The sequence below is a fragment of the Calonectris borealis genome, chromosome 16 (genome assembly GCF_964195595.1).
Source record: "Calonectris borealis chromosome 16, bCalBor7.hap1.2, whole genome shotgun sequence".
Lineage (NCBI taxonomy): Eukaryota > Metazoa > Chordata > Aves > Procellariiformes > Procellariidae > Calonectris > Calonectris borealis.
Genome location: NC_134327.1, coordinates 13,425,523 through 13,452,721, shown reverse-complemented (window position 1 = coordinate 13,452,721; position 27,199 = coordinate 13,425,523). Strand labels below are relative to the sequence as shown.

At 45.2% G+C, this 27,199-nt stretch overlaps 1 protein-coding gene across 1 annotated transcript in view; it reads right to left on the bottom strand.

The window, feature by feature from the left end:
* Nucleotides 1–310: 310 nt before the first annotated feature.
* Nucleotides 311–27,199, bottom strand: part of SDK1 (sidekick cell adhesion molecule 1) — a 419,426-nt gene continuing 392,537 nt past the window's right edge. The window contains exons 40-45 of the mRNA XM_075165332.1: nt 26,754–26,879; nt 18,430–18,594; nt 15,717–15,854; nt 13,656–13,776; nt 13,307–13,436; nt 311–6,562 (exon numbers count right to left, since the gene is read on the bottom strand). Coding sequence (XP_075021433.1) covers nt 6,290–6,562; nt 13,307–13,436; nt 13,656–13,776; nt 15,717–15,854; nt 18,430–18,594; nt 26,754–26,879 — 953 coding nt within the window. The 3' untranslated portion in view covers nt 311–6,289. The remainder of the gene's footprint in view (nt 6,563–13,306; nt 13,437–13,655; nt 13,777–15,716; nt 15,855–18,429; nt 18,595–26,753; nt 26,880–27,199) is intronic.

Below are 27,199 nucleotides of genomic sequence, written 5' to 3'. Positions count from 1 at the left end.
TCTCCCGTATTAAGGATCTGGAGGAAGTTTATCACCACAAAATAACAAAATATTTAAGGCTGATCAAATTTTGGGTGGAAACTATTTGAGAATGTCATTTTAGCTGAAAAGCAGCGGGGGATTATAAGATTTTACAATCCAGAACTAACAGCGAGGAATTTCAGCCTCTGTTATGTTTTCACCGTCCTGAGCTGTTAACTCACGAGCATGCTGGCAAGGCACCCAGAAACTTCTTCAAGCCAAAAATAACAAAAGAGGCTGGAAAATATTTTTTCCCCTCCCCAAAATAAATGTACCAAGGACACACATGTCTCAAAAAGGGTTCTTTTAATTAGAAGCAAGTTTGCAAAAGAAGAAGTAACTTTCTCATATAAAATAGTGGAGTGGTGAAGGTGAGGCTAACAAGAGGTGTGGAACAAAAATCCAGGGCAAATCCCCAAGGAGACACTGAAGTAAAAGCAACGATCCGATAACCGTGGTACACCAAAGAGTAACTCAAACGCAGCTGTGTAAGGTGGTCCTACCCCTACGCTGACGGCAGATACCAAACCAGAGGACGGACTCCATTCCAAGCGTGGCAAAGTGACCAGCTACAAACTCACCATAACACCACGTCCTTGCAGCTTTCTGCTACCCGAAAGCTCCCACTGCACCGTTACGGATCCCAGCACTGCCCAGGAGCTTAACGACATCAAGGGGGGAGCGCTGGTGGCACTTGCCAGGTGCCCCACCTGCAGAACACCACCACGTCGCGTTAGCAGAAAGGTTTCATTCCCAGATCTAGAGAATTGGACATAAATGGGAAAACACTTCGATATAAAGCTCTGTAACCCCATTCCAGTCTCTATATCCAGCGATTCAAGCCCCAAGAAAGTGCACAGTGATCCAACAGCATCAAAATAAGGAATTTCCTGCCAAGTCTTGAGGCTCCAGGGCCATTTAAAATGGGCAGGTGGCAGCTTTGAGAAGATAAAATTCTGAGTCAGAGCCTGAATCTCAAGTCCCAATGGTATTTCAGTCCTTGTTCAAACATATCTCGCCTGTCCCACGTGTCACGTGTGTGCTTATCGGTTGTGGCTGTCTACTACCGGGGGCAGCAAACTTTACACCTTCACAAAGTGCAAGCCTTATTTGTCTAGGAGGGCTGGGGGTGGAGATGTGGAGGAGAAGAAACGGGATACAGAAATACAAAGAACTGAAGGGACTTGTCAGGTGGAGCCATTTAAGGCCCACACCCAGCCCAACATGTTCAGTCTTGGGGTGAATGTGCTCCTAATTCAAGGGTGGCTTTCCGTAAGGAGGTTTCAATGGATATTGTACAACCACATTGTCATGCATGTGGCTTTGTGTGAACACCACAGGAACATACCTCTCCCCACGTGACCTCTAGTAACGCCATGATGATGTATAGATTCCACACATGCCGGCAAAAACAACCTAAGAAATGTGATTGAACTAGCAGGAACTCCAGGTTGAATGAAGCTGGTTTGCAGTACAACCTGCCCACCTAGCAACTGTTCTGTGGTGGCTTTTCCTCTCCAAATATAACCCCTCATTGCATGTGCCCTTCTGGCGGCTATTGATAAAGGAGATCACAAAAGATAGGAGGTCTTGGGATCATATTCAGTCTTACATGTCACAGGTTTCTAGGACTTCAAGATTTCTAATGGCCCTGCCAAAGGTCATCTTTCTTGTGGGGGCTTTTTTATGGGGTTTTTTTTTGAAGTTTCCCGATAAATTCCTTTTCTAAAAGGATTTTTCTGAAACAAGTTGCCCTGCTTATCTGAAAACAGCAAGTGGGAGAAGACATCAGTGCTCTGTTGTATAAACAGCGCTCTCTCCTCCCTTTTTGGAGAGCAGATAGGATAATCTTTGGATGACCCAGTGGATTTCTTGAGGGAAGCAATGACAAGGATAATAAATGTATCCCCATGTCAAGACAGACTTGGATGTTTATTCTAAACAACTGCTACAGCAGCTTCTGGCAGAGACCTGGGTATAAGCAGGAAAAATGAGATCTTGGCCCATCTGCAAAGCGTCCCTGGCTTTAACACTCAAAATGAAGAGGAAAAAAAAAATCCTTTTGGGTAATGGATTAGTTTCTTTTTCTGTATTTTTTTTTTGTATTTTTTTTTGTATATTTTTTCTGTATTCTTTTTTTCCTTCTCTCCAGTAATGCCAACTGCTTCCAAAAGTGGGATTGCTGGCCACAGTGTGATTCCTTTAGTAAATGCTGATGAAACCCTTTGCTCTCTGTGCCCTCGCTTCTCCCTGCCCTCCCACGAAGGGGTTTCACACGGGTGACTCCCAGGGTGGGGAAAAAGAGACTGTCACCGATGAAGGTAAAACAGTGCCCTCTCCTGTCCCGTCTCACTGCTGCCGCTCGCACCCGACCTGCACTGGTCGTGCACCAGCACCAGAGCATTAAAAGATGGGAATGGAAAACACTCCAACCCACGGGTGGGGGACACACCATGTGTGATACGGACTTTTGGGGGATAAAATGCTCCACTTAGAGTGGACTGGAACAGTACAGCTCCTTCTCTCGCGTGCACTTTTGCACGTGATTTATGATAGGGACAACCCGAGGTTCGGAGCCGTTGGGAGTGCTGGGAGCATCGCTGACGGTGGTGGCTGGTGTCATCTCAGCCCTGGGAGGGGGATGGAGACCTGGGCACTTTTTTCCCTGCTGGAAATTGGATATTTCCATGGCTATTGCATGAAAAATGAGCTCCTATTAAACTGTTCCCTGAAATGTCTCCCTTGGTCATTTCATGAAGTTGTTTTTATTTTTTAGTAACAGCCACCAAGAGACCTGAGAAACATGGGAAAGTAAATAAATAAATACAAATAAAATATCCTAAGAAGGCATTTTAAATATAACCCTTCATTTTTCAAGACTGTTCTAAACAGGAAGATGGAAACAGAAATGGATTTGATGGGTGAAGTTATTGTAACATGACAACTACTGTTTAAAAGTCGTATTTCAAGGCTGTGATTCCAAAGATTACAGCTATGAAAGAGAGCTTTCTTGCCAATTGATGGAGTGTTTCCTTCCCGATAGAACAATTTACCTGATATCTGAGGTAAATAAAACCTACCCATTAATCGTATTTTACAAGTACAGCATGCTAACAAGGCGGCACAGGCATCATGCATGTAGCTACACAGGACCCTGGGCAGCAGAGCACATATCCTGTGCTCCTCTTAGGGGTGAGCAGGACAGCGCGCTTCCACGCTCTGCCATTGCCTAAGTAAAAAAAACCTACATGTAAGAAAAGCCAATTCTTAAACAAAACAAAACCGAGAGTGACAATAACGTGGACTGGAATGGAACAGAAATACCCTTGTTTGGATCAACAGGTCCTAAAGGAATCACACCTAACCTGTTATTTTGGCAGCAGTCAGAAGAAAAGGGCCATACAGCCAACTCAGCAGGCCCTCAGCAAGCTCAGGCTTTTTAGTTGCAGATGGCTCTGAGAAAAAAGGAAGAGTCTCTTCTCCTTGCTTTGTATAGATCGTGCTGCTCCCCATGTTGTCCTTCAGTGGAGCAGTGGCCACAGAGTCCATTTCCTTTATTCCCCGTGGTTTCCTTGCTTTTTTGCTCAACGTGGTATCGGGTCAGCTCCGGGGCGTAACTGCACCTTACACCAATTCAGATCTAGCAATATTCAGGAGATACGGAGCTACTCGCACTACGCTTTCCTTTGGAGCAAGTTCTTCGGTGTTGGATCTGCTTTCTACTAATCTACATCCCTAAGTCCTTAGTGGTCCTTGAAAGGCTCCTCCTGTAGCACTCCCTCTCATACCTGTTGGATAAGCGCCATTAAAATTCCAACAGCAATTGCATTGCTGTGTCACATGTATATAAAGCAAGGTGTTTAAAATACGTAATCTGATGCAGGAAGTAACAAAGGAGAAAGAAAACAAATCAGAAAGTCACGTAGATAATTTTGTCTAAGAAACAAAAAACTCAGACTGCAAACAAATTTTTGTCAGTTCAGTAATTAAAGCAAAGTCCATATGGCTTAAGAGAACAGTCAAAGTGCACAGAAGGCAGTGGGTTTTTCGTTTGCTTTGCATTCCTCTTCACAGTAAGCTCCACGTCATCCTCTTTGGAGCCCCTTCTCCATCCCACACACATCCTATCCAGGTGCAGAGAGGGGGATGGCTCACAGGGTTTTGGCTCAAGCCCGCGCCTTTGCACATCCCTTGCTATCTAATGAGCTGTGAATCATTATCCCAAACTCAAAAGCCCTTAAACACACCCACTGAAGTTTTTGGTTTTGAACTTTTTCTTTCTGGAGCCTTTGGACAGGAACAGCAATCCAGTGCCAAAGCTATCCAGAATCTGTATGCACCAAGACCAGCAGTGCTCAGAGGCAGTGCCAAAGAGTAAAGGCAGTTCTGAGATCGTTTGCCCTGTCCAAGAAGAAAGGTGACAGCAGGGCTGAGCTTGCCCTTGGACCTCACCGGTTCAGGTGCGGTGCCACCAGGCTACTTCTAAGAGGCCCCCGTGGGCAAGAACAGGCAGCCCCCAACCAGGCTGGTTTCAACAATCTGCCTTGAAGACACCACCACCCAGTGCCACAGCTGTCCCACACATCTCCAGAGAGGACAGGGAGAATTTGCAATAAGAACAGTGCCCACACGTGCCCCGACGGGACGTTAGCAAGCAGCAGGATACCAATTTTCCTGGCTCACCTACATCCACCTGGGAGGAAACGCCAGACACTGGAGTGGTAAGGATTTGCCTACTTCCAAATTCATCTTTCAAACTCTTGCAGTAAAAAGTCTGGTGATCCAGGACTGTTGCTAAGTTCAAGGGCTGGACTTAGGTTCTTTAAACCCCTGACAACATCCTTGTGAGCAAACAACTTGCTGCTAAACATGACAGACTCGGGAAAAGGATAGAAAAGAAGAAAACAAAAAGGGAGCTATACAAAAGGATGAAAAATAAACTAAAAATCCCCTCTCTTCTTTCCGAAGGCTTCAAGTGCACAAAGCAGCCTATAAAAGTGCACAAAGTAATTCGTGACCCTAATGCTTGAAAAACCTGGTTAGCTTTATTTGGAGACACTTTGTTGCTTCTCCCAGATATGAAGCTGAAGAATCAATAAAAGGCACCTGTGGAGACCAAAACTCACCCAGTCTGTGTGACATGTCTTTTTACTAAAAAAATAAAGTCAAACTCAGCTACCGTGTACTTTTTTACAGACCAGTAAGCAGCACTGCAGAGCCTGGGCGAGAGGACGCTCAACTTCTATTGACAGGGCAGGATAACTTTGATGATCAAAAACCTCATCAATTAGTAGACTCTCTAGCTTGTCACTGCAATCTTAATTGAAAGATTCCTCTGGCTTGCTGGGTTGTGTCCTTTGACTTTTAAATAAATGACCGATTCAAATGGCACATGCAGTCCAGGAGGGAGGATTAGAGCCACACCAAAAATAAACTGACCTTGCATCTGAATTCTTCCCACTTGCTTCACCCACTGCTGCCTACAGTGCTCTTTTGAGCCATCTCCTCTTCTAAAGGCTTTGGAGTTGGAATATTTAAAGAATGCAGCAGGTCCCATTTGAACAAGAAAGAAAAGCAGGTCAGTAATTCAGTATAAATACACCAGTAGTGAGCCTAGAGCGGACAGAGTGACACATCTGAGCCTAAGTTGATCAGCCAGTGCTCCTAATGTGGGGAGCAGCAATGAGGAGAGAGGAGGTGTATGCTTTTCACATAAAAATTTGTCCCTTTTCTATATTTTCCCACTTGACCTTGATGAGAGGGAAAAATTTAAAAAAAAAAAAAAAAAAAAAAGTAGAGAAACAAGAAGAAAAAGGAGCCTGGGAGGTTTTATGTTTTCTCTTCAAATCACATCACGAAGTCACTCATTGCATCTAGGGAATTCACCTCCTTGTTTGGGAACAGGGGGCAGGAGGAGGGGAGAGAAAGAAAGAGGGAAGAGAAGGGCACGGGAGCTGCTTCCTGAAGCAGCGTTACAAAAAGCGGTTAAAAAACCCCTACTATTCACAAGTGGTTAAAATCATCACTTTTCAGTATTCCTTTTTTTTTTTTTTTTTTTAACAAAGGTTCAGCTAGTTCAGCTCCATATTTTTAGAGTTGATTGTCTTCAGAAAAAAAAAACAACCCAGCCTCATTCGTGTTCCCATCCGTTTCTACCCTGATAGAGAAGTTACCCACAGTTCACCGCACCGGTCACGCACACACACAGTCACTGCGACGGGTCCCTCCGAGTGCCGCCGGCGGTTCGGCTGCGTCCTCCAGCCCCGTCTCAGACGAAGGAGGAGAACCCTGTCACTGGAGTCCGGGAGCCGGGCGCAGGCTGTCCCGTTGGGGTGTACACCCCTCCTGAGCTCTGTGTCGTGATGACAGTCTGGAAATAGGGTTCTGCCTCGCTGGCGGCACACTCCTCGTATCTGTAGGATGCCGGGTGCTTCACCCCTTTCTGCTGCCGCTTCCATGAGTTGTAGTACGTGGGGTCACTCATGTAATGGTTCACAAAGGAGTGCTTTGGCAACTCGTCTTCATAATCCGAGTCAGTGGCCTGGAGCATGAGGGGGAAAAAAAAAAAAAAATCAGCCATTAGCATCTATGATTTAGCCTGTTCCACCCTAAAAGAAATTAGAGACAAGTTTAATATCACCAGCTGACAAGAGCTGTAATTTTAGGGTAGGATGGTTTGTAGTCCAAGTGTAATATATGCTGGTCTGTAGAACAGCGCTGGGCTCTGGTTTAGCCAGGCTTTGCTGCTAGAGGGAGAGTCCCCCGACGAATGCTGGCAATAAGAGATGCAGAGAAATCCCTTCTCATTCACTGCAGAACGCTGCGGCGGGAGCTGGGAGTTCCTATTTTGACACAAGATGCAGGGAAGTGTAGAGACGTCATAGGAAAACCAACAGCTTTCAATCCCATAATCAAGAAGATTGCAATTACAATTGAGAATCCCCCTCCTGATGCAAGGACAGAAAGACGTCTCCACGCAGACACACTGAAGTTAGCCAGACGGGCTGCTCTTTGCGCTGGTCAGACCAGGCCACCTGCGTACTGCTCTGGAGTTGGCTTGCAAGCCCCGTTAAGTATTGAAAATTAGTTATATTACTGAAAGGGAATTAAGCAAAATAGCATTTTTTTTCAGGCAAACAACTCTCTCTGTATGTTCCAGCTGATTATTGGCGGTACAACAAGGCACACAACCAGCGGCGACAGAAGAAAGACAGCGCAAAATCTGGAAAAGAAGAACTGCCAGGCAGGAGGGGTTGCTTTCTTGGGATGGCTCAGGCACAGCCCTGTGCTCAGAGCAGATCTTACCCCTTGAAACATTTATGCACAGTGTCTGGATAGCTTCAAAGCTCAAATCAATATCGAGCAGGAGCTCTACTGAGATGTAACCAGCTAAGCTTTGTGCATCTGCCCCTCCTCTGAAGTACTGCTGCTGTGATACAGCTGGAGGAATCACAGAGGGCTCGTACATCTCCTCCGAGTACAGAGACCACGGCAAAGCCTTGGCCACGGTATCCAAGCGCACATTTTCCTTCTGTTTGCACTAATGTTCCCACCAATAACAGCCACATCCCATACAGCACGCAAACATTTACCCAGTCATTTCCATATCTCATGCCTTCTCTTAAAATCTCTGGTTCGAGCACGCTAAAGCTTTTATTCCTTTTTATTCCCCCTGATAATCTGCATTGCCGATTCTAAAGGCAATTAAATATCAAAGTAGTAGCTGCCTAAGACATAGGAGAGAGATGGGTAAGTGTAGCTTGTAACTGTTAGTTGCTGCAATTAGTTTCAAAAGGTTGGTATCGTTCTGATCTATGACACCACACAGCAAACACTCATCCTTCTTGATCCTGTCTGCCACACAACTAGTCTCTCCTCCTCTAAAGCTCCTTTTTAATGGTCTCTGAAGAACAATCCTCAAATGCCTTGCGAACCATCGTTTGAAAAGGGCACCGCATCCATCATCCCACTTCTCCGCTTAGATAGCTGCTTCGATGCTATTTCATGCCCATTTTCCCGCACAGAGGGTGATGGACAGGGCTGAGAAATTTTTCCCAGAGTTTTCCAAAAGTCTGAGCAAAATTACAGCTTTGCAAAATTTCCCTTCCACTGTTAACCATGCTTTGGCTCTTTCAGAACTATATACTGTTTGATTATTTTAAGAATGCAAAGCTTCAGGTGCCTTGACACGTAATTAATATTACAACAAAACCCTACTAGCATTTAATAATTATTCCAGAAGGAACTCAGCAAGTCTATCTCCCAGAAAAATGCTCCTTTGCACCAGCTGCCAACCTCGGGAAGCCAACAGCCGACTCCCTCCAAAGACCTTCCTGAAACAGGTGGGGTTTGCGGCATGCCTGGAATATCCCCATTTTGGGACCGCTTCACAGCCAGTGGGTGCAGAGAGCAGCTCCAGAGTCTTGGCACCGCTGCAGGGAACATCCTGCCAGCACTGCCCTGTCTATTTTTGTAAGGGGCTCCAACGAGAGTGCCTCTGACGACCGCAGATGCGGCAGCATGGCAGGGCACGGCAGCGGGCAGCAGTAGCTCAGGCAGGCTGGTCCTCAGCTGCAGAAGCAACCGACGTTACCTGCAGACCAAAAGATCCCCAAACAGGTTTCCTCTGTTCTTATCAAGAATTAAGGTGTTGCACTTTGCACCAGCCTACATCTCCAAACATTCTGCTGCAGCTCCGTCATCTAACGTTAAGGTAAAAAGTGCCTGGGAAGCTGGGAGATGATGTGGGCATCCAGAAGAAAAGCCTCCACATCCTGAGCAGAGGCAGGTGGTTATGGATCACTCACCAGACGCAGCACCTGAAGGTGTGAACTCCTCTAGCCATCATGGATGAGCTCCCTCCCTCAAAGGCACGATGCTACCACAGCCCTTGCTGTGCCTTCCGACTCCTTGCCCAACCACCATCACTCTTACGCACTTGGACACGCTCAGCCACCCCCCAAAGAAACAAGCCCTGCTGAAAAGATGGATCACAGCCGAGTTGAAGTGTCATAACCATAAGGAGAAAAAAACCCACAAACTTCTAGCGGCTCCTTACTGGTCTTCCTGATGTCCTCACAGACATCTATAAACATAAAGACAACTAAAAGGCTGGAAGCTCTAAGAAGAAATGCTGAGAAGAAGCTGTATCCAGAAGACAGACACATGACTTGATAGGTATAATAATACTGATGCAGCCACTTGATTTCTGTCCCTCGCTAGCAGACAAATACTCACCCACAAAACTAATATGATTTCTGTACCTAAGCCAAGTTCTTTCGAGGTTGCCAGAAGTCAACATAATAAAGAGGAGAAATACTGGGAACACTTTTAGATGGGCTGCTGCCATTTGAAATACAGTGTCACTTGGACTTGCCATGAACAGAAACAGGTAATTAAAACAGTACCACCTGCTGATAATCTGTCTATTAATTAGTCCATTATACCAACTGAAAGAGAACACTAATTTGGTGTAAATAAGGCCAGTGCCTTTCAGAAGTGACTTTCATGAAACATATATAGCTGCACTAACTTCAACCTTTCACCATCATTAGCACTGATGCTGGAAAGGATAACTTACTTGTCAGTGTCGATACAACGTGTTTGCTTTGTATTTCCTTCAGAACAGGCAGGAACTGACTATTCTGTCCATTTTCTAGAGCATCTTCTAGGGTCTGCTCTGAACAAGGTACTAATAACCACGCTCACCAGCAAGGGATTCCCTAAACTGCCGTCCCACATCCCTCTCTGCCCTGATGAAGATCAAGGAGTAGCAAGATAAACCTGTTTTGCATGACAATACAGACAGCTTATACCAGAGGATTACTTTTTAGTGGGTTTAAAACTGTTGAGTAAATAGAAATGCTGCAGGGCTTTTTACTTTGTTTTCGGTTTTCTCCCTTCCATGCGACGGTGGCTTTGTTACCTTGGAAACCTCCATAGGCTGGGGCGTGATTGGGTGTGCGGTGACATTACAGATTGTCAACCAAAGGTGCATGGATGCCTATGAACCAACAAATACAGAAAACGAGATGCTATTTAAGTATTTTATTGATAGCACAAAATGCACAGGTGCTGTTCAGAGGCAAGTCAGCGACCAGAATTGGCTAGCTTAGTCAATGGGAAATTTGAAAATAGTTCCAATTATCTTTTTTTTCTAACGTGATTGCATAAGAAACAACCTTATGAGATTATTTCTAAAAATGTAGATGGCAGCAGTTTCTTTTGGTTGACATGAAATGAATATGCTGTAGAAGAGACAAGGTAATCTAGCATGCAAAAAGATTTCTCCGGACACGGGAACCTTTCCTTATTTAATGTATCACCTGCAGCTGGTTTCCACATGGTGCCCAACTTGTCAAAATCATTGAAGAACTTTATTGGAAACAAATTAAACCATATTCCCTATTAAGTGTTAAGTGAAAATTTATAATCTCTTCCTACAGAGTTGAGAAAGCAAAAGTCAGTCAGACTGCAGCGAGCAGCTGGGAAGACCAGAGCATCGCCAGCATTCAGCACTGACTGATAACGTGCGCAATCTGTGAGAATATTCTCTCCCGAAAACAGTTTTTGGGAGACCACAAGGACATGTGAGAACAAACAAACACACACCCACCGCCCTCTCCTCCCCTCCTGTAAAACTGCTCTTCCACGGCTGGATGACATGGCAGGTATGTCATCAAACTTCTGCACGTGGGGAACACCAAATTTCTTCAGATTAGCTGTGCAGAGCCTCATCCACTTGACTCATTATCTAAAAGCCTGTTATTATTAATCATTTAGAAATTACACTCTTAGCACTCTCTTGCTCCATACCTGCCAATTAAACTACTTTAACCTCATTAATGGTACTGGTGCTTGGCTTTCATGGCATGGAGTAAGTTAACCACTTGATTTATGAATATTAAGACTACTGCTTGGTCTGCTTGATTTTCGTTGTTTCTCTCTTGCTCTCCTCATCAGGAGGCGGCTCGGAGGAAGGCTCCCAGGCCGCTGTGTTGTAAGTGCAGTCAGTCAGCCTGAGAGTTTCTCGCAGACTTCTTCATGTTCAGTAAACCCCATGAGACTTGAAGCCAGTGAGCTTCCTTCCTTTCCATATAAAATTTTGACACCTCAGGCGACAGTGGTAAGCCTAAGCAGCAACAACATGACACACAGGTTGAAAGCAAAAGCACAGTTTTTGGCCCTGCCTGCCCTTACGTGCATTGTGTGAAGTGGAATTTGAGATCCATGCAAAGATGTATTAGAGGAAAACAGCTTCAGGACCCCCTTTTGCTGCAGAGGACCAAACCTGTGTAGAGCTCTTAAATAAAAAGATATCTTTAACTCCTCATATAACAGGAAATATTTCTGCCTGCTAAGAGAGATGGAAATTCGGAGAGTCTCGGAAAACAGAGCTTGTCTGTTAAGATCTCCTTTGAGAATAGAAACAAAAAGAACAGAAAAGACAAACAGGAAGAGCTAATAGGTACAGGAATACTTGAAAAGAGAGTGGTCAAACATCTATACCCACCTCTGCCCCAACCCACCCTCACCTCCTGTCTGTAGCAGCCAATGTAAACAGCATTTTCAGGCTGATCAAAAGGCAGCATGTCCTATTGCTACCTCTACTGGGAGCGTATTAACATTTCATGCCTAAAAGCACTCCCCACTACAAAAAAACCCAAGCATCAAAGACATTATATGGAAGGGCTGCATATCTAAGCCCCAAGGAAAAATAGGACGCACGTTTTGTTCACATACTCACGTGCACACACAGATTCACAAAAACACTAGAATCTCAACTGAGACCTTCAGGCCTGACTGCAATATCCAGTAAATAAATAATACTAATAATAGCCTGAGAAAAAAAAAAAACCAAAAATCACTTTCTTCTATGTTGTACAAACAGTGCATACAGAAGGCAGTAATGACACCCTGCAAGTAGACTTTTGCGCATTACCAGGAAATACCACATGGGGCATTGAAATTAATGTCAAAAGGTGCCAGCGCTAAATTCATGATCATGCTCAGCAAACTCTTTTAATGACAGGTTTAATGCTGGGTTGTTACAGTGACGTGACCAAAGCACTACGGGTTTAATCTGGAGGGTAACGCTTGTGCATCGCACAGAGAGCAGCTTGAGCTACACCGAGGAAAGCTGCCCGCATGACGGGTCGGCCACAGGGCAGCACAAAGCAGCAGGCTGTCCGTGGTAATTAACAGGAGGTGAGAGCTAGGTAGCCAGGAAAAGCAGCTGTAGCTGCAGGTGCAGAAAAGCTACAGATGAAAACTGTCATCTTCTTTCACTACTTGCTGCTCTTGATTTATTCTTGCTAGAAGGGTCAGGTTTGCAGCGGTTTGGCCCACTGCTCGCTTCTTGAGCTGTCAGTTCAGATTTGTCAGCCGACATCACGATTTTAGAGACAGATTTACCTTTCTGGATATCCCTTGAAGTCTGTCTATTCACCCCTGGCCACTGCTGGACTTTTACAGACCACAAGCACTTTCTTTCTTCTTAAAGGGGACATAAGACACAAGATGGAGCACTGCCAGGTGGATAATGCTGGCATACACCCACCTTCCTTGGAGAACAGAATCTAAAGGCAACCCGAGCAGAAGGCTTCTCGTGAGTTAGACTAAGGCTGCAGGCGGGGGTGTTCAGAAACCTGAATGCTGGGCTCTCACAGGCATGGCCATGTGCTCCCTGGCAGGTTACTCATCCCCTCTGTAACAGAGGCAGCAGTTAGCACCACTCAAGACCACTCTTCCGAATCTTGGTGTTCGCCGTAGCTGTCTAAAAAAGGCACTCTGAAAACTTCAAACCACATCCTATACTTCAGTCAGTGCAACAGTCCAAAGTGTGTCCCACCTTCAAACCTCATCCAGAGGGTAGCTGCAGCCAGCTGGTTATTTTGCAGCATATATACATTTTCCCAAAAGCGCTCCGAGTTTGCAGCCCACAGGTGGAAGGGGATGTGCAGCCCCTTCCAGAGAGGTCAGCACACACTGGCTGACTGATCGCACTTGTCTTTCTACATAACCGTGGAAAACTGTGAATATCTGCCAAGGCCAGGTCTGGAACCTGCCCTGGCTGGATCCCGCTTGTCATTCTTTCCTTTGACATTTTAATTTTAAGATGTGATGCGAACAGCCTAGTGAATTGGACATTTTAAAGTCCCCAAGACAGACAAACCATGACAACACAGTATGGGATTGGGACTTCAAAGACTTGCCAGGACTCCGCAGGGAAATGAATGTCTGCAGTGACTGGGCAACATTTGGCAAGGCAAAGGGAAACCCTTACCTCTGACTCCGACACTTCTAAGGGCTTCTCGTTGAGGCCCAAGCCCTCGGTCAGCACAGCTCCGTTGTACTTGTTGCAGATATCCTCATCAGAGTAGTGCAGCCCCCCTGGGCTTGGGCGAGGAGGAGACCTAGGAAACGTGAAGGGTGAATGTATGGGATGTTGTCATTTCTCTGAAATGACACAATCAAATCATGCTTAGAAGCCACAATCACAGCCTGGAACAGTGACTTGGGCATTGAAGTCCTCCCTAGATCCTCCAGACAAGAGTCTCTCTTTGCCTGTTTAACAGTTGCTTGAAGCTAGATAAAAAGCCATTTCCAAGAGCATGGTGTTCCCAGCTTCTTACCTGGTTCCATTCTTCTTTGAGAAGGTGCTCTTGATGTTCAGGTGTCTGCTGTTGAGCTCCAGAGCAGTGAAGCCTCCGTTATCCAGGGTGACTGACTCTTCCACATTGGAGATGGTTTTACCTGGAGCCAGGCAATGAAAGATTCAGCTGAAACAAAGGCACTTTTCCCCCAAATACAACTGTAAGAGCTGACTTTTCCTTCTGTGTATTTTATGGTATCATTAATTATTTGAAAATCGCAAATGAGAACAAACAGAGTGAAGGAGATGAGCTTAGCAGGAGTGTGAATGGGCAGAAGGAGCCAAAAGAGGGGAAAGAAGGAGGCATGGATGGATGAATTTCATTCAGATGTAAGCATCTAAAATAGCACAGATGAACTGTGCTCCAAAAGTGCTTATTCTTGTCTTTTGACTATAAATAGAAACCAGGTGACTAATTCAGGTGGCCACTGAAGATGTCTTAAATCAGGTGCTGTGAATCCCGTTCATGCTGACTGAAGCAAAGCAAGAGAAAGTAAAACTACGAAAGGCAGAAAAAGAGCAAAAGGAGGGAAAAAAAAAAGGCAGGAAAGAAAGCAAGAGAAAGGGTAAGTGGATAGCAAATGGGAAAAAGATGTCAGAGCTGTAATGAGCATAAGATATAGATGTGAGAAATCACTGGACAATGTAAGGCAGGGAAAAGGACAGGGGAGTGAACGAAGAGGGAAAATACAGCAAAGTGTATTATTTCTTGTGATCAAATATAGCAAGAGCTTATTCTCTCCCATGCTCATTCTTTGTAATCCCCAAAGGTGTGAGCTCAGCTCGTGTCCCAGGGAGAAGGACCGGTTGCATATGGCCACTTCGCAGCAGTCAGGTGCTTTATCTTCAGCTTCAATTTCAGTGCTACGTTAAGACTCGGTGTGAACACTGATACCTGACAGTACAGGTCAGACCTGTCTTTTCGTGTCTGCCCTGCAAACACAGACCAAAACTAAGAAGATGAGAGATTTCCTATGAGCTATGCATACAAATATGTAATAGTATTAACTTGGTAAAATGCCATGGTATTCATACATCCTATATCTCATGGGACTGATTTTCTAACACTTGTTAGAAGTGAATTATAAAGAAAGAAAAGATCTTTGCTTTGGGACTGAATTACTAAATACTGCCTGGAAGACTCCTTCATTACATTAATGCCTAAGAACGGGTAGTGCAAAGACTCATCCACCTGATCCTACTCATTAATGTGCCTTTTTTGGCACCTCCTGGCATCAGAGAAATTTCTTGCTGGAGGTCGAGAAGGCTATCAGAGAAATGTACGTGTGAACAGCCCTTCCAGGACTTCATCGTGTGAGGAGAAGAAAAGGTAAAAACAATATTCAGAGCCCAAGAACTAAGTGCTTTGAAAGGGGACTATTTTAACATTCCTAGTTATAGAGCAGGTAGCTTCTGTTTCCTTTCAGAAAGGAGACTGGTAAAAATCGTAACTAAAGGAAAGTTCAAAGCTTGATGCTCATTGTGCGTTTAAGTCTAACAGGCCCAGATAACCAAGACACCTCCTAGCTGCTTGGCCCCCAGCCCAGCAACTGCAGCTTGGCTTAGAGAATGAATGTGAGATGCAGGGCACTCTATTTAATACAAAGGAGTTGTGACATAGTCCTCACACATACGGACCTAGAATATTTGCATTGGATACAGCCACGGAAAAGCAGAACCTTTCTCCTTCTCCCCATCTATCAGGGAATGATTACATTCCCTTTTTTGTGGTCTTCTGCCAAACATTTGACCCAGACTCCTTGGCTTTTGCTACAGTCCCTGGGACTTCCAGATGCTGTCCTATCCAAGCCCGTGGCTGTTTAGCATCCAAAATCTGATAAGATCAGGCACTCTTTGCCCACTATGGCTATGGGCAAAAGCCACTTCTACCAAACCAGACAGCAGAAAGACCCGAGTCTTCTGCCAAACAAAATACCTATAAAGAGAGTCCACACTGATTAAATCAGGGGTTCAAAGGGAAGACATTTCTAATTCCTACAGCTCTTGAGAGTGTGTGTACAGCATGGAGCCGAAGTCTTACCTGTGCTGCAGTTCTTGTACTTCTTGCTCTGGCCATGTAGGACCAATACAAACACCACCAGGAGGATGAGGATCAGACTTGAGAGAGCCATCACCAGCAGAAACCACCACTCCTCATAGAAAGGGGCTTCTGTTTGTGCTGAAAGAGCAAAAAAACAAATAGCAATTCTTCTTTATGCTCCTTCAAAATTTTCTCTTCTTCCCCGCAGTGAACGATGCATCTGTAATAGTGTTCAGGGGAGAGAGGCGTTCAAAGGAGATAACATCGCCTACTCTGCAGTCAGACTTTCAAGGGGCTTGCTGACACTTCCAAGATGGCAAACAGAACCGGAGCATATCACAGTTCCAATGTCTCCGCAAGCATCTTTCACACACCCAGAGCAGCACTCCAGAATTCCTTAGCTAAGAAGTTATCACCAAGTGAAGAGAGGGAGGTTTCTTCCCACAGCTCCGCACACCTTGACTACTGCGGTATGCTTAGTACTCCCCGGGTCAAAGGAACCACTAATATATCCATCATGACCCATGATTATTCCACTTTTTAAGAGGCTTGCCCTGCCAAAATGCTGCTCAGTTGGTCTTTGAAAAATACAGCTAGTGCCAGGGAACAAAGTACACTTGGTTCGGTGTCTTTCGGTACCTCCATTAACTCCAACTTCCAACATTCACTGCTACTCTATACCGTTTCCCCATCAGCTTAGCCAAGCCTGATGTGCAGCACATGGGTATCAATTCAGTTCCCTGGATTTTGTGCAATCTCAAGTAATTTCACCCCATTTGACCTCAATTGGAGACGCAAAATGGTACTAACTTCCCCTTTCTAGAGTTATCTTGGTTCAAAGTAATAAGTATTGTTATTTTCTTGCGGTGATATTCTTTTTGTCAGATTCCCTCAGCTTTATGAAAAAATGCTACTGCTGGAGCACAAGCCAGCAGTTGTATATAATTTCCCTGTAGTCCATAAGGTAAAAGAACACCTGGTAGGAACGGGCGATGCCAGGAGACCAACTTCAACCCCTCGCTATCACTGAACCCAGGTGCTCTCTTCCCAACTGTCCTGAGCCCCGGATCTAAACACAAGTCTGGTGTAAGCCTGATGAGATGAGCTCAAATTTGTTCCAGATCACTGGGTATTCTGCAGCAGTGAAAAGCAGCCACGATCTTTCTTTGGTGGGAGGCCAGTCCAGGCCAATAAAGTTCTCAAGGCAAACTGCACAAGCCATGCTGGGCTGAGCAGATTCAGTGCAATTTATATCTCCCTGCACTAGCTGAAGTGGCCAGCCTAAAAAGCTTTATACTTTTATGACTGTGAATCTCAACGGAAACCTTTTACTTTCATGCAGCGATTTAAGATGAACACTGAAGCATCAAAAGGAGGTGAATTAAATAGTTCTGTTCAAGTGGAGAACTTACAAACAAGCGGTTTATTTATAAAAAGCATCACAAGGAGCTGCATACCCAGCTTCAGAGGAGTAACGTCTTCCAGGAAAGGAAAGACTGACATGATTCCTGAGCCTTTACATTGGGTTATAGCCTCTGTGAAACCACAGATAGGAAAAACACTGACTCTTGGTGTTTGAAGTGGGTTGTCTACGCGCTTGTCCTGAAGGAGAAAAGCAAGGGTAGCACTCTCACTGAAATCCATAGGCAGCTCTCACAGGCTAAGTGGTTAATTGTGTAAGGACAAATGCAGCCGTGATAGCGATAGCAGCATTTGCTACTCTTGCCTGCTGGGTAACTGTTGAATGGTGTTTATGCTTTTCAGAAAGAGATAAAAGCCACTCCAGATACTGGAGCATTGCCAGGTTCTCAGGACTCTCCAGAATTTTGAATCACAAAGCCACTTTATCAGGTTCTTTTATTCCTCTTGTCTGTCTTTGCTGACACAGCAAAGATGAAACATGTCGCTCAAAGGCAACCTGGAGCACAGCTGCCTCTGCAAGGGCAAGAGGAGACCTGAGCACAGCTTTCACGAGGGCAAGCTCTCCCACTTCACAACAGGCCATTGCACTCGAGCTGCCCAGACGTGGCAAGCTGAATGGAATCTGCTTTTCGAGGTATTGAAGTTCCTTCAGAAAACCGGAGTGCCAGGCTGCTCAAAGGGATTTTGGAAGCACGTTTAGGCCATAGCCCTGTTTACTGGGAACAAGCACAAGAGAGCAGGGAGGGTGGGAAGAGCCCGCGAGCATCACAACGAGTGTTCTGATGAAGGGGGACTGGAGGCATCACAGCATACTGGAACTGCCAGCGCAGAGGATATCAGGAATAATTTTGTCAAACTACACTTTTATATTTTTGAGAGCTAAATACAAAATAACACAGAAAATGTTTATCAGAGAACCCTGGGAAAAAAAGAAGGAAGCAGAGTAAACAAAACACCAGACTAGGAAAGGAGAAAAAGCAAACAAATTGCAGACTGTGTAAATTAGTCTTAGGGCAAGAGATCTCTCATATAAACACTCATGAAATTCCTGAGAAGGTTCTTTGTCAAACTTAAAAATGGCACGCACACACGTTCCCTCTTGAGAGTAAAGCATACTGTAATAACAAGCCTTGATTCACCACTATATTACTTTGCTTTTATCCTAAAACAAAACTGCCCTTGATTATTTATTGCAACTAGAGAATCTGGGTTGGTTTTTTTTTCCCCCTCTTCCCCCCCAAGCCCAAGCAATTCCATTGGAAAAGATATTAACAAAAAAATCTATGATTACCTGATACCGCCACAGAGGGAACACTTGGTTCTCCATAGCCAAATTCATTGACAGCGACCACCCGAAATTCATAGGTCACACCCTGTTTGAGTTTGTCCAGGCCGACTGTGTAGGAGGTAGCACTGCGAGGGATGTCCTTCACAAACATATCCCACAGTCCTTCATCTAGGAAAGCAGCAAGGAGAGAAATGGCATGAGCTGTGTGACTTGGCACCTCCTTCTGCTCGTTGAAAAAAAATGGTCATTAATTATCATAGAATCATAGAATCATTAAGGCTGGAAAAGACCTTAAAAAAATTGCGTGCTTCAACCGCAGGCAGTGGACGTGCGTACCTGAACGCTGCTCAGTGATACACAGAAATGTCAGAATGCCCTGCAAGACCCCATCTATAAAGGCATTTATTCATGATGGGGTCTTATAACAGCTCAGATGGAAGAGGTCTCCTCTCAAATCTGCAGCAGCACCCACAGTCACCCGAGCTGCTAGAGCAGCTGCCAGCCGCCTGGGTCCCTCCTGACCAGGGAAGGTCCCCGCAGCAGCATGCCTGTTCTTTGACAGAGCAAGGAAACCCAAAGCCACCTGCTACCTCAGCGAGTCCTAATCGCACAGGTTTTGCCCGCTTTTTCCATTGCAAAACTGACTTCGCTATCGAAGAGCGTAGGCTAGGCTTTGCAAACTAGTGTAAGATTTGGGGCTCGGTGGGAAGTACTGTGGCCTTGCATGAACTGGTGCCTGGTGAACTGGTGTCACTGGAGTGCTGCTTGCTTTACAATATCAACAGCGATATGTCCTTCGCATGTGCTGGCCCACAGCGTGGCACAGAAGCGCAGAGCAAGACAGCCGGCACTGCGCTTCTGTGCCATGCGTTTTTAAACAGGAATGAGTTTTTGCGTGTATTATAAACCTCTCAAAGTTGTTAGAAACACAATGCCATTCTGACGAGAGTGTTTCAGCAGGGTAATCTCGGTTCTCAACAGCCATACTGACATTGATCCTGATGCGCATCCTGACCAGGCACCGTTCTGGTCCCCGATCTGTGCCCGTAATCTTATATTCACTTGACTACAATGGAAAGAACTTTCAACAAGATGGATGCTGTTACCAGTAAGAACAAAACCAACTATAATTAAAAATGTCAGTCAATAATTTTGAGTGCAGGAATCAAACATTAATCTAAACGGACTGCCTTTCAGTAACAACTGGTGCCCAGCGCTTTCGCTGACAAAACGGAGTTACTGTCTCCGCGTGGGGCCAAACTCTCAGCTAGCCTGAGCCAGCGTAGCTCTTATAGATCTGACCTCACAAGCATCCCATTGGGCTTTTACTTTCAGTTATCAAAGCTGTTCGAGCAACGTCTATTTTTCTCTGCATGTCCCACAGCAATGGGAGTACGATGATAACCTCTGCATAGATACGATTCCAGCACAGGAGCTGCCTGCTTTGAAAAAAGTCCTCTGCACTGTGAGATTCGAGCAGCAGCATGACTTCTGTAGCTTGAGGTGTTATCAAGGTAACAATAAAGCAGGAGCCAGCAGCACTACCCTCGGCGACTTGTTCCGCTGCTGCAATGTAAGGCAGGAATCTGTTCTCATTTGCTTTGCGTTTACCTGAGTATAAACTAATTGGAGTCACTGCAGTGATTCCAGAATTGTGCTGGTGTAACGGAGCAAAATTTGGCCCTTAGCCTACTTCTGTGCAACAGGGAATAGCAGCAAAGATGGATTGATTAACACTGCAGGTGCATTTCCATGTGAATGTTTTAGCTTTGGCATCAGTAAATATTGGCTCAGTAATTTGTACCGTGCTGCACGTCTAGCAACACACACAATGACTAACAACCCCCAAACTACATCTTTTCTGATCATTAGGATTGGCAGTCTCAGTGGATGCAAAAAGCAGGCTGAAATGTATTGTTCCAGCTACATTCGAGAAATACCAAAGAACAATAAAAATAGGTAATTTTTCTGTCATGCTTAAAATTCAGACCAATACATTATTCACCAGCATGATCAGAGTATAATGAAGTTATCATAATGTCCCATTGTTATGTATTAGCTGGATATTACAATGGCTATAAAACAAGAGATAAAATATTGACTTCCCTTTTACAGGGCAATAGAAGGCAAGATTATTTCTACCACGTAAAGTTACAATGTAATAAAAAGGGAGCTTGGGATTTAGTTTCTCTGAAGAGGGCGGAGTGAGCGATGCATTTTCAAAGTTAGATTGTTGCAACCACCAATACTAGGAAGATGCATCTCAGACTATAAAATATTGCCATAATTGCTAGAATTGCCTGAGCTTTCATAAACACATTTGTAAACAGCGATAAGAGAATTTGAGCCCATTGTGAATTGTCTGAAAAGCAATTTGTTTGCATTGAAAGCCACTTAAATGGGGGAAGAAAAGGCAACAATAAAAACGAATGCTCAACACTCATAGCAACAAACACAACTCTTCACACATGCACTTTCTTACTCATTTTCTCAAACCTATCAGGGTGCACAGTGCAGAATATCCGACGGACCAAGGAGTGTAAATTTAACCACTCTGTAAAGCTTGCAATAAGTTGGGAAAACTACCCTTGAGAAGTCAACGTTGCATTTCTACACCTCTGTCCCCTTGGCTATGGTGGCGATGGTGTGGGGCAGCAAAGGCTGCTGGTGGATGTTTCTTCAGAGGGTTTCGTGTCTCGCAGGGACTCAGAGGTGCTCCGGCTGATGGCCGTATCTTCTCTGGACCATCCCCCTTTGATTCTTTGAAACAATCTTTGCCCAAACTTTTTTCCTGGGGTAGGAAACAGGTCTTGGCCAAGATGGGACCCAGTGTGTGATCCTCGGGATCCCAGAGAGGTGCTGATGCAGCTACCGTGGTCAGAAATCTGCAGGGTGGCAGCCTGGAAAGGGGGACATCCTTATGTCTGCCCCACTGCTGACCCCAAGCAAATGCTATGCACGGTATAGTTGGTGGCTTCCCAAGCCCTGGCCCACAAGGGTTTTAATTCCAGAGCCTCAATTAATTTATCTTCTCTCCACCTGGAATATTCAGGCCCTTCTTTGCAGACAGAGATGGCAATCAGATATATCCAAACTAAAAAAGCATTTTCTCTCAGTGGTGAACTTTAAGATTAAGTATTGAACACATACTTCTGAATTCATTCACTGCATCTCTTCCTCCATCCCTCAAAACTAGGTTTGCTCTAAATGTTAGAAGTTCAGCTAAAAGGGAATTCATTAGAAGGTCACCTGTGAGAGCAAAGATTGGCCTTTAAGTTCAGTAGAAGATCATTACTACGCTGTACACAGTATTTTCCACTCAGTTTAGGCAGGAAAGATGCACATGCCGTGGTTGGGATATCAACTGGGTATTAACTCACAGAAACCACCGAGAAAAGCAACATTTACAACACCGGACTCCTGCAAAGAGGTGCAAGGCTCAGCCAGCCCCCGTCGCTGTCCTGGGAGAGGCAGCCCGGCCGGCAGCGGGGATGCACTCGCACTGCTCGCAAATGCTTTTCCTTCAGTAACATCTGCCCCTTTCTTCATTTCACATTGCCTTTCACTGGGCACTCGGCCTCTTAAAAAAGGCCTAAATGTGTGACGGAAAAGGGAGGGCTCCTCAAAAAAAAAAATTTTTTCTTTGCTTCTTGTTTCTGTCAATGCTTCACCAGACCCTGCCCCAGCCTTATTTCCTGCTGACGTGAGATTTGATCTTCATCTCCTGGCCTTGACTCCTCCATCCAATTTGGGAGCGAGGCACGTGCATGGGGAGAAGATCTGAATGGCAGGGGAAGGTGAAACCACCTCCGACCTAACACGATGCCCAGCCTGCCCCGGCCGCCCTCCCGGGCCAGGCGCCGGCCATCCTGCGTCGGCGAGGAGCAGCACCGCAGGTTGCAGCCACACACAGCACCCACAGGCCAGCCTGGCTTCACAGGCAATTAATCGGGGTCTCCACGCTGAGTAAAACTGTCAGTCAGTAACGAAGGCTCCCGGCTCTAACTCAGACCACTAACAAACAGCCGCTGTGCTGCGGCCGGGGAGATGGAAAGCTGTCAGTTATTCAGGTCTTAAACTCCTCTTGGAGTAAGAGGAGAGCCGTGCCGTAAAGCTTTCTCCTAATTACACATTAGGAGGTTTATGAGGGGAGAAGCAGCTGAGAGTTAAGGACCGGCTGAACGCGGGTAGTGTTCCTCCTACAGAGGACAAAATTAAAATGTGGATGTATTTGTCAGAGGCAAAGGCCTGGATTATCATGCAAACCAGTGGAAGGACAAGAATGGGAAGTGAAGGCTGACAAACTGTCAGCCTCGGCATGTCGTTCGCAAGCAGAAGCGAACCAAAGGCCCCATGGCAGATGCCGGCAATGCAGCTGCACCCTTCACTTTGAATTTACGGACTTCTGCTGGTTTGTGTCCATGTTTGACACTGCACTCCCTCCTTTGTTTAAAAATAAATAGAAAAGGAAGAAAACATAAAAACATTACTCAAGACACCAGCAAGGAAACTAAAGTGAGATTTGCCCTCGGGGTGTGGGAAGTGAAAACTAGCGTTTCTGGGAAGGACAATCCCCACTCCAAGTAGACGGATTCTTCCCCAAAATGCCTGCTGCCTTCACGGAACTGATCATCGGGGGGAGCAAAAGAAAACACTTTCCTGACTTACCTACGTCCTCATGATTTGTGGCTGATCTGAGGTTTAACTGGCCTGTTCATGCCAGTCAGAGTGCTAGAAATGTTATTATTGGAAGCATGTTAAGATGCAGTTCTCTCCCACTGGGCTTAAGTCATCCCCTGCTTGGGAAACGCAAACAAACAAAACCCAAAACACATCATGGGGAGAGGAAGCAGAAGAGGAAATCTATATCGGCTTGTCCTGGGTCGGAGGCCTTTCCTGAGGCGACACAAGCCCTGAAGCACATTGACCGAACACCTCCATGGCTGCCCGGCAGCTCCAGATGACTGCAGGAGGCAAATACGGGCACGGAGGTGTCAGGCTTGGCAGTTCGGATCCACTTGCACTCCCGGCAGCGTGGATCCCTAGGGCGTTATGCAAAAACACCTGATTTGTAGATAGGGGATAATTGGGAAGGCAAGTCTGCGTGCGACTGCTTGGTACTTTACCTGCCTGCCGTTAAAGCACAGTCCAGAGAGAGCAGCCTTGGATATGGCATGGGGTTGGGAAAAGAGGGGTGAAACCAGCTTCCCCACTCCCTTCAGCAGCACTGGGAACCTTAACATTGTTGTGCCATTTCTGTCTGTTCCTCTGTACGTAAAAACTGAGGACACGATCTAATACCCATTCCTTAGCCAGCCTAGTTGATGTCTAGGGAGTGCTTACGATGGCAGTGACAGAGGCTGCTTAATTGCATTTCTTCTGATGCACAAGGAGCTAAACCGGAATCCATTTCTCTGGGGACAGAGAAGTTGAAGGAAAAGAAAAACTCTTCTGTTTCTGTAATGTCTTCCTCTAGCACAGATCACTCTGGAAAAAATATTGGTTCGCCTGCTCCGTCCCCGTGTCTGAGTATATTCAAAATGCAGAGGAGGTAGTCAGCCTGGTCACCTTCCATAAATCCGGGAGAGAAACGGGGAGATCAAATGAACAATCTCAGCTGCCTGCTGCCACCGCTGCTAAAGCCAGCAGGGCAGCCGGAGCCCTGGGAGACACAGCAGGGCACTGAAAAATTCAAAGGGAAGTGACAAAAGGGGGTAGGGTTTGCCATTTCTGACAGAAAGCCACCCTCCTACTCTGATGGAAGAGTCTTGGCAGGGAGCTACAGCAGGGAAAATGAGATGATACAGCATTTAACGTTTGGGGTAATGAGGCCTGTAATAGATGACACTTGAGATGTGAAACACTAAGGTAGTGGTATTGCATTTAAATATTGGCAACAAGCTAAAGCTTTTCATCTGTCTGTTCGATACCCCTTTTTTGATCTCACAGGGATGAATGTACCTTTTCCTTCCTTGATTTTATGTGAAGGGCACGAGTCAACTGCTCTTCTCTCGGACAACTCCTTAAAAACAAAGGTTGCTCCAATCCACGCTCTACTACCCATACGAATCAATGTGCAGAAGCAAATTCTTAGAATTATATTAAAACACAAGCTGCTCTGAATGACCAGCCCTGACAGGAGGAATTAGTTCCCTGCTTTTGTTAAGCTCGTAGTTCAGATTTCAAACTCCTCCATGCAGAGATGAGGAAGAAAAGCGGAGCAGAAAGGAAGCCGACGCTTGGGTGAAATAAGCAAAGGTTCCAATTAGGCTGCCTCCTCTCTGGATCGCATTTCACGCTTCCTACAGCTGCAACCAGAACGAAGGATGAGAATCCAGCATACAAATGCCTAGTTCATTTGCTACAGCAGCATGAATAGGATTAAAATAATCTGAAGAGGAATTAAATGCCTCAACAGTCAGGTTGCAAGAGCAGGAGAATGAGACCTCTTCTGTGCGTTTCCAGGATCAGTGGAGCGGGGCCAGCAGAAGTGACCCAGGGTTAATGCAGCTCAGACCTGCCTTGGAGGGACTATTTTCTTCCTACTCAAAAAGACTGGGCCACAAATCCTACATCCTTAGCCATGAACTGTAAAATGTTCGTTCACGTCCAGCGGTGAGACAAGCCCAGGAACATCGGATGAGTTTGCAATGTCACCACTCGCACAAGTTGATTTTCCAGCTTGCAGACAATCTGTACATGGGCTGCAGGTTTCCCTCTAAAACCCTCTTACTCAAAAAACCCTCTCTGGGAGACTTAAGCTGGTAAGTCAACTTCAATGAACAGTTCCAGTTTAACTTGCTATCTAAACAATGCTGTTCAAATAAGACAGGATATTTTCTACCTATGAAGAAATAAGGGCAGAAATCAATAAGTTGATGTAAGGGAAATAAAAGCACACCTCTAATTAAAAAAACCCCTTGACTTCTCTGGGAAACCCCAGCGCTTTGAGATGGTACACATTTTCCTTCACTTTGTTTTGAAAACAATTGGCAAGTAAATGACAGAAATTAAGAAAAAAATTTAGGGTCACAGCAAAGCCTCACCTACAGAGCAAATTCTATCAGATGCAATCATGGAAATTTGCATCTTCAGTGATGACCACAGAAATGCAGGCAATGATTTTGTTACTGGTCTCATTAAAGGTAATTAAAATAATTGGTTTTAAATGCAACCTTACATCCAAGACACATACAAGAAACACAGTTAGGACCCTTTATGTAATCAAACAGATAAGCATTCATTTAATCAATATATAATCAAGCAAGGGGCAAGCACCTAGAAGTGAAAAAGGAAAGAACAAGCAGCCAACATGGATATGTCAAGTATAAATTGTGTCTAATTTCCTTCTGTGACAGGGTAGCAGACCTTGTCAATAGAGGAGAAAGAGCAGACATCATCTATCCTGACTTCAGCAAAGCTTTTGACATCGTGACATTCAAACATGGCCTACGTGAAACAAGTGTCTGGTAGATGCATCACCGGCTGCAAAACTGTACTTGGCAAATGGTTATCAACATTCACTGTCAGAGTGGAGGGAAATCATCAAGTGAGATTACACAGGGGTCTGGCAGCATTCACTGGTTTTTGTTAATGACTTCGTTACTGGAAAGTGTGCGCTTATTGAATTTGCAAGGGGTAGCAAGCTGGGAGAGGCTGTGAACAGGCTGGAGCATACGCCTACTTTTAAAATGACAGTGTCCAACTGGGGAAATATTCTGGAAAAAGCAGAGAGCAGCTTCAGTAAGATGCAAATCCCAGAAGCAAAAGAGCTCTGCGAAAGCACCAAGAAAAACTGTGGTGATGGGAGGAGGATTCCTTTCTCCCTCCCAGTGCCCTCCCTGCAGAACAAATGGGGAAAGAGATGCATACGTGGTGCTAAAGTCCTGGCCCTGTTATTAACAGTAAAATAGTAATTATCTGCTGTGTTCTGCTGCAGAGGAGAACAGATTTCTATCTGTGGTCCTCAAAATACAGTTTGCAAGTACTTATTGGTCCTTGCGCATGAAAGATGCTGTAAGCATTTAACTGAGTTTTAATTATTAACTATATTAGCTCATCAGTTGGATGATTTACCAGTGATTTAGTACAGTGAAAGCCAGAGCACTCAGGGCAATTTTCTGTGACTGCTCCTAAACAGGAGAAAATCTGCTGAACGACATAATAAACCAGCAACGGTTTAATACTGGTTGGCGATAGCGTTCTCTCACAAAATCCCATTACCTTACTGGGATGACAAACGACCTCTCCACCGCAGGATGGGTTTCAGCATGGACTGAAGGAAGGGAACTCATGACATCAAGCTTCCCATGTTTCCCATGGCTTACCTGAGGGCCGTGCCTCTATAATGTACCCAGTTGTGGGTTTTTCTCCTGAATCTCCCTCAGTCCATTGTAGCGTCAGCCCAGAAGCAGATTTTGTCACCAGAATTTCCTGAGGGGAGCCGGGAGACCCTGAAGAATGAAATGAGAATAGCAAATGGTGGTATCACAGACAGACTGCAGTATTCTTCATTTTTTCTACTGATATAGGGGAAAAAAATTACCTAGAAGTATTGATCAACATATAGGCAACATAAACCAGCTCAATGGGCTATTGACCTAAATTTTTCACTAGTTCTAGTGCCAGCAGTTACATATCAATGGCTGGGGTTCTTGGTGTTAAGAAGGAAAGAGAAAAAACGCTCTCATTTTAACCATTATTATATCTGCAGCGTTTGCACATTGTCACTGCTATTTCTGACTTCAGAGGTGAAACCAGCCTCCGAGTTTCA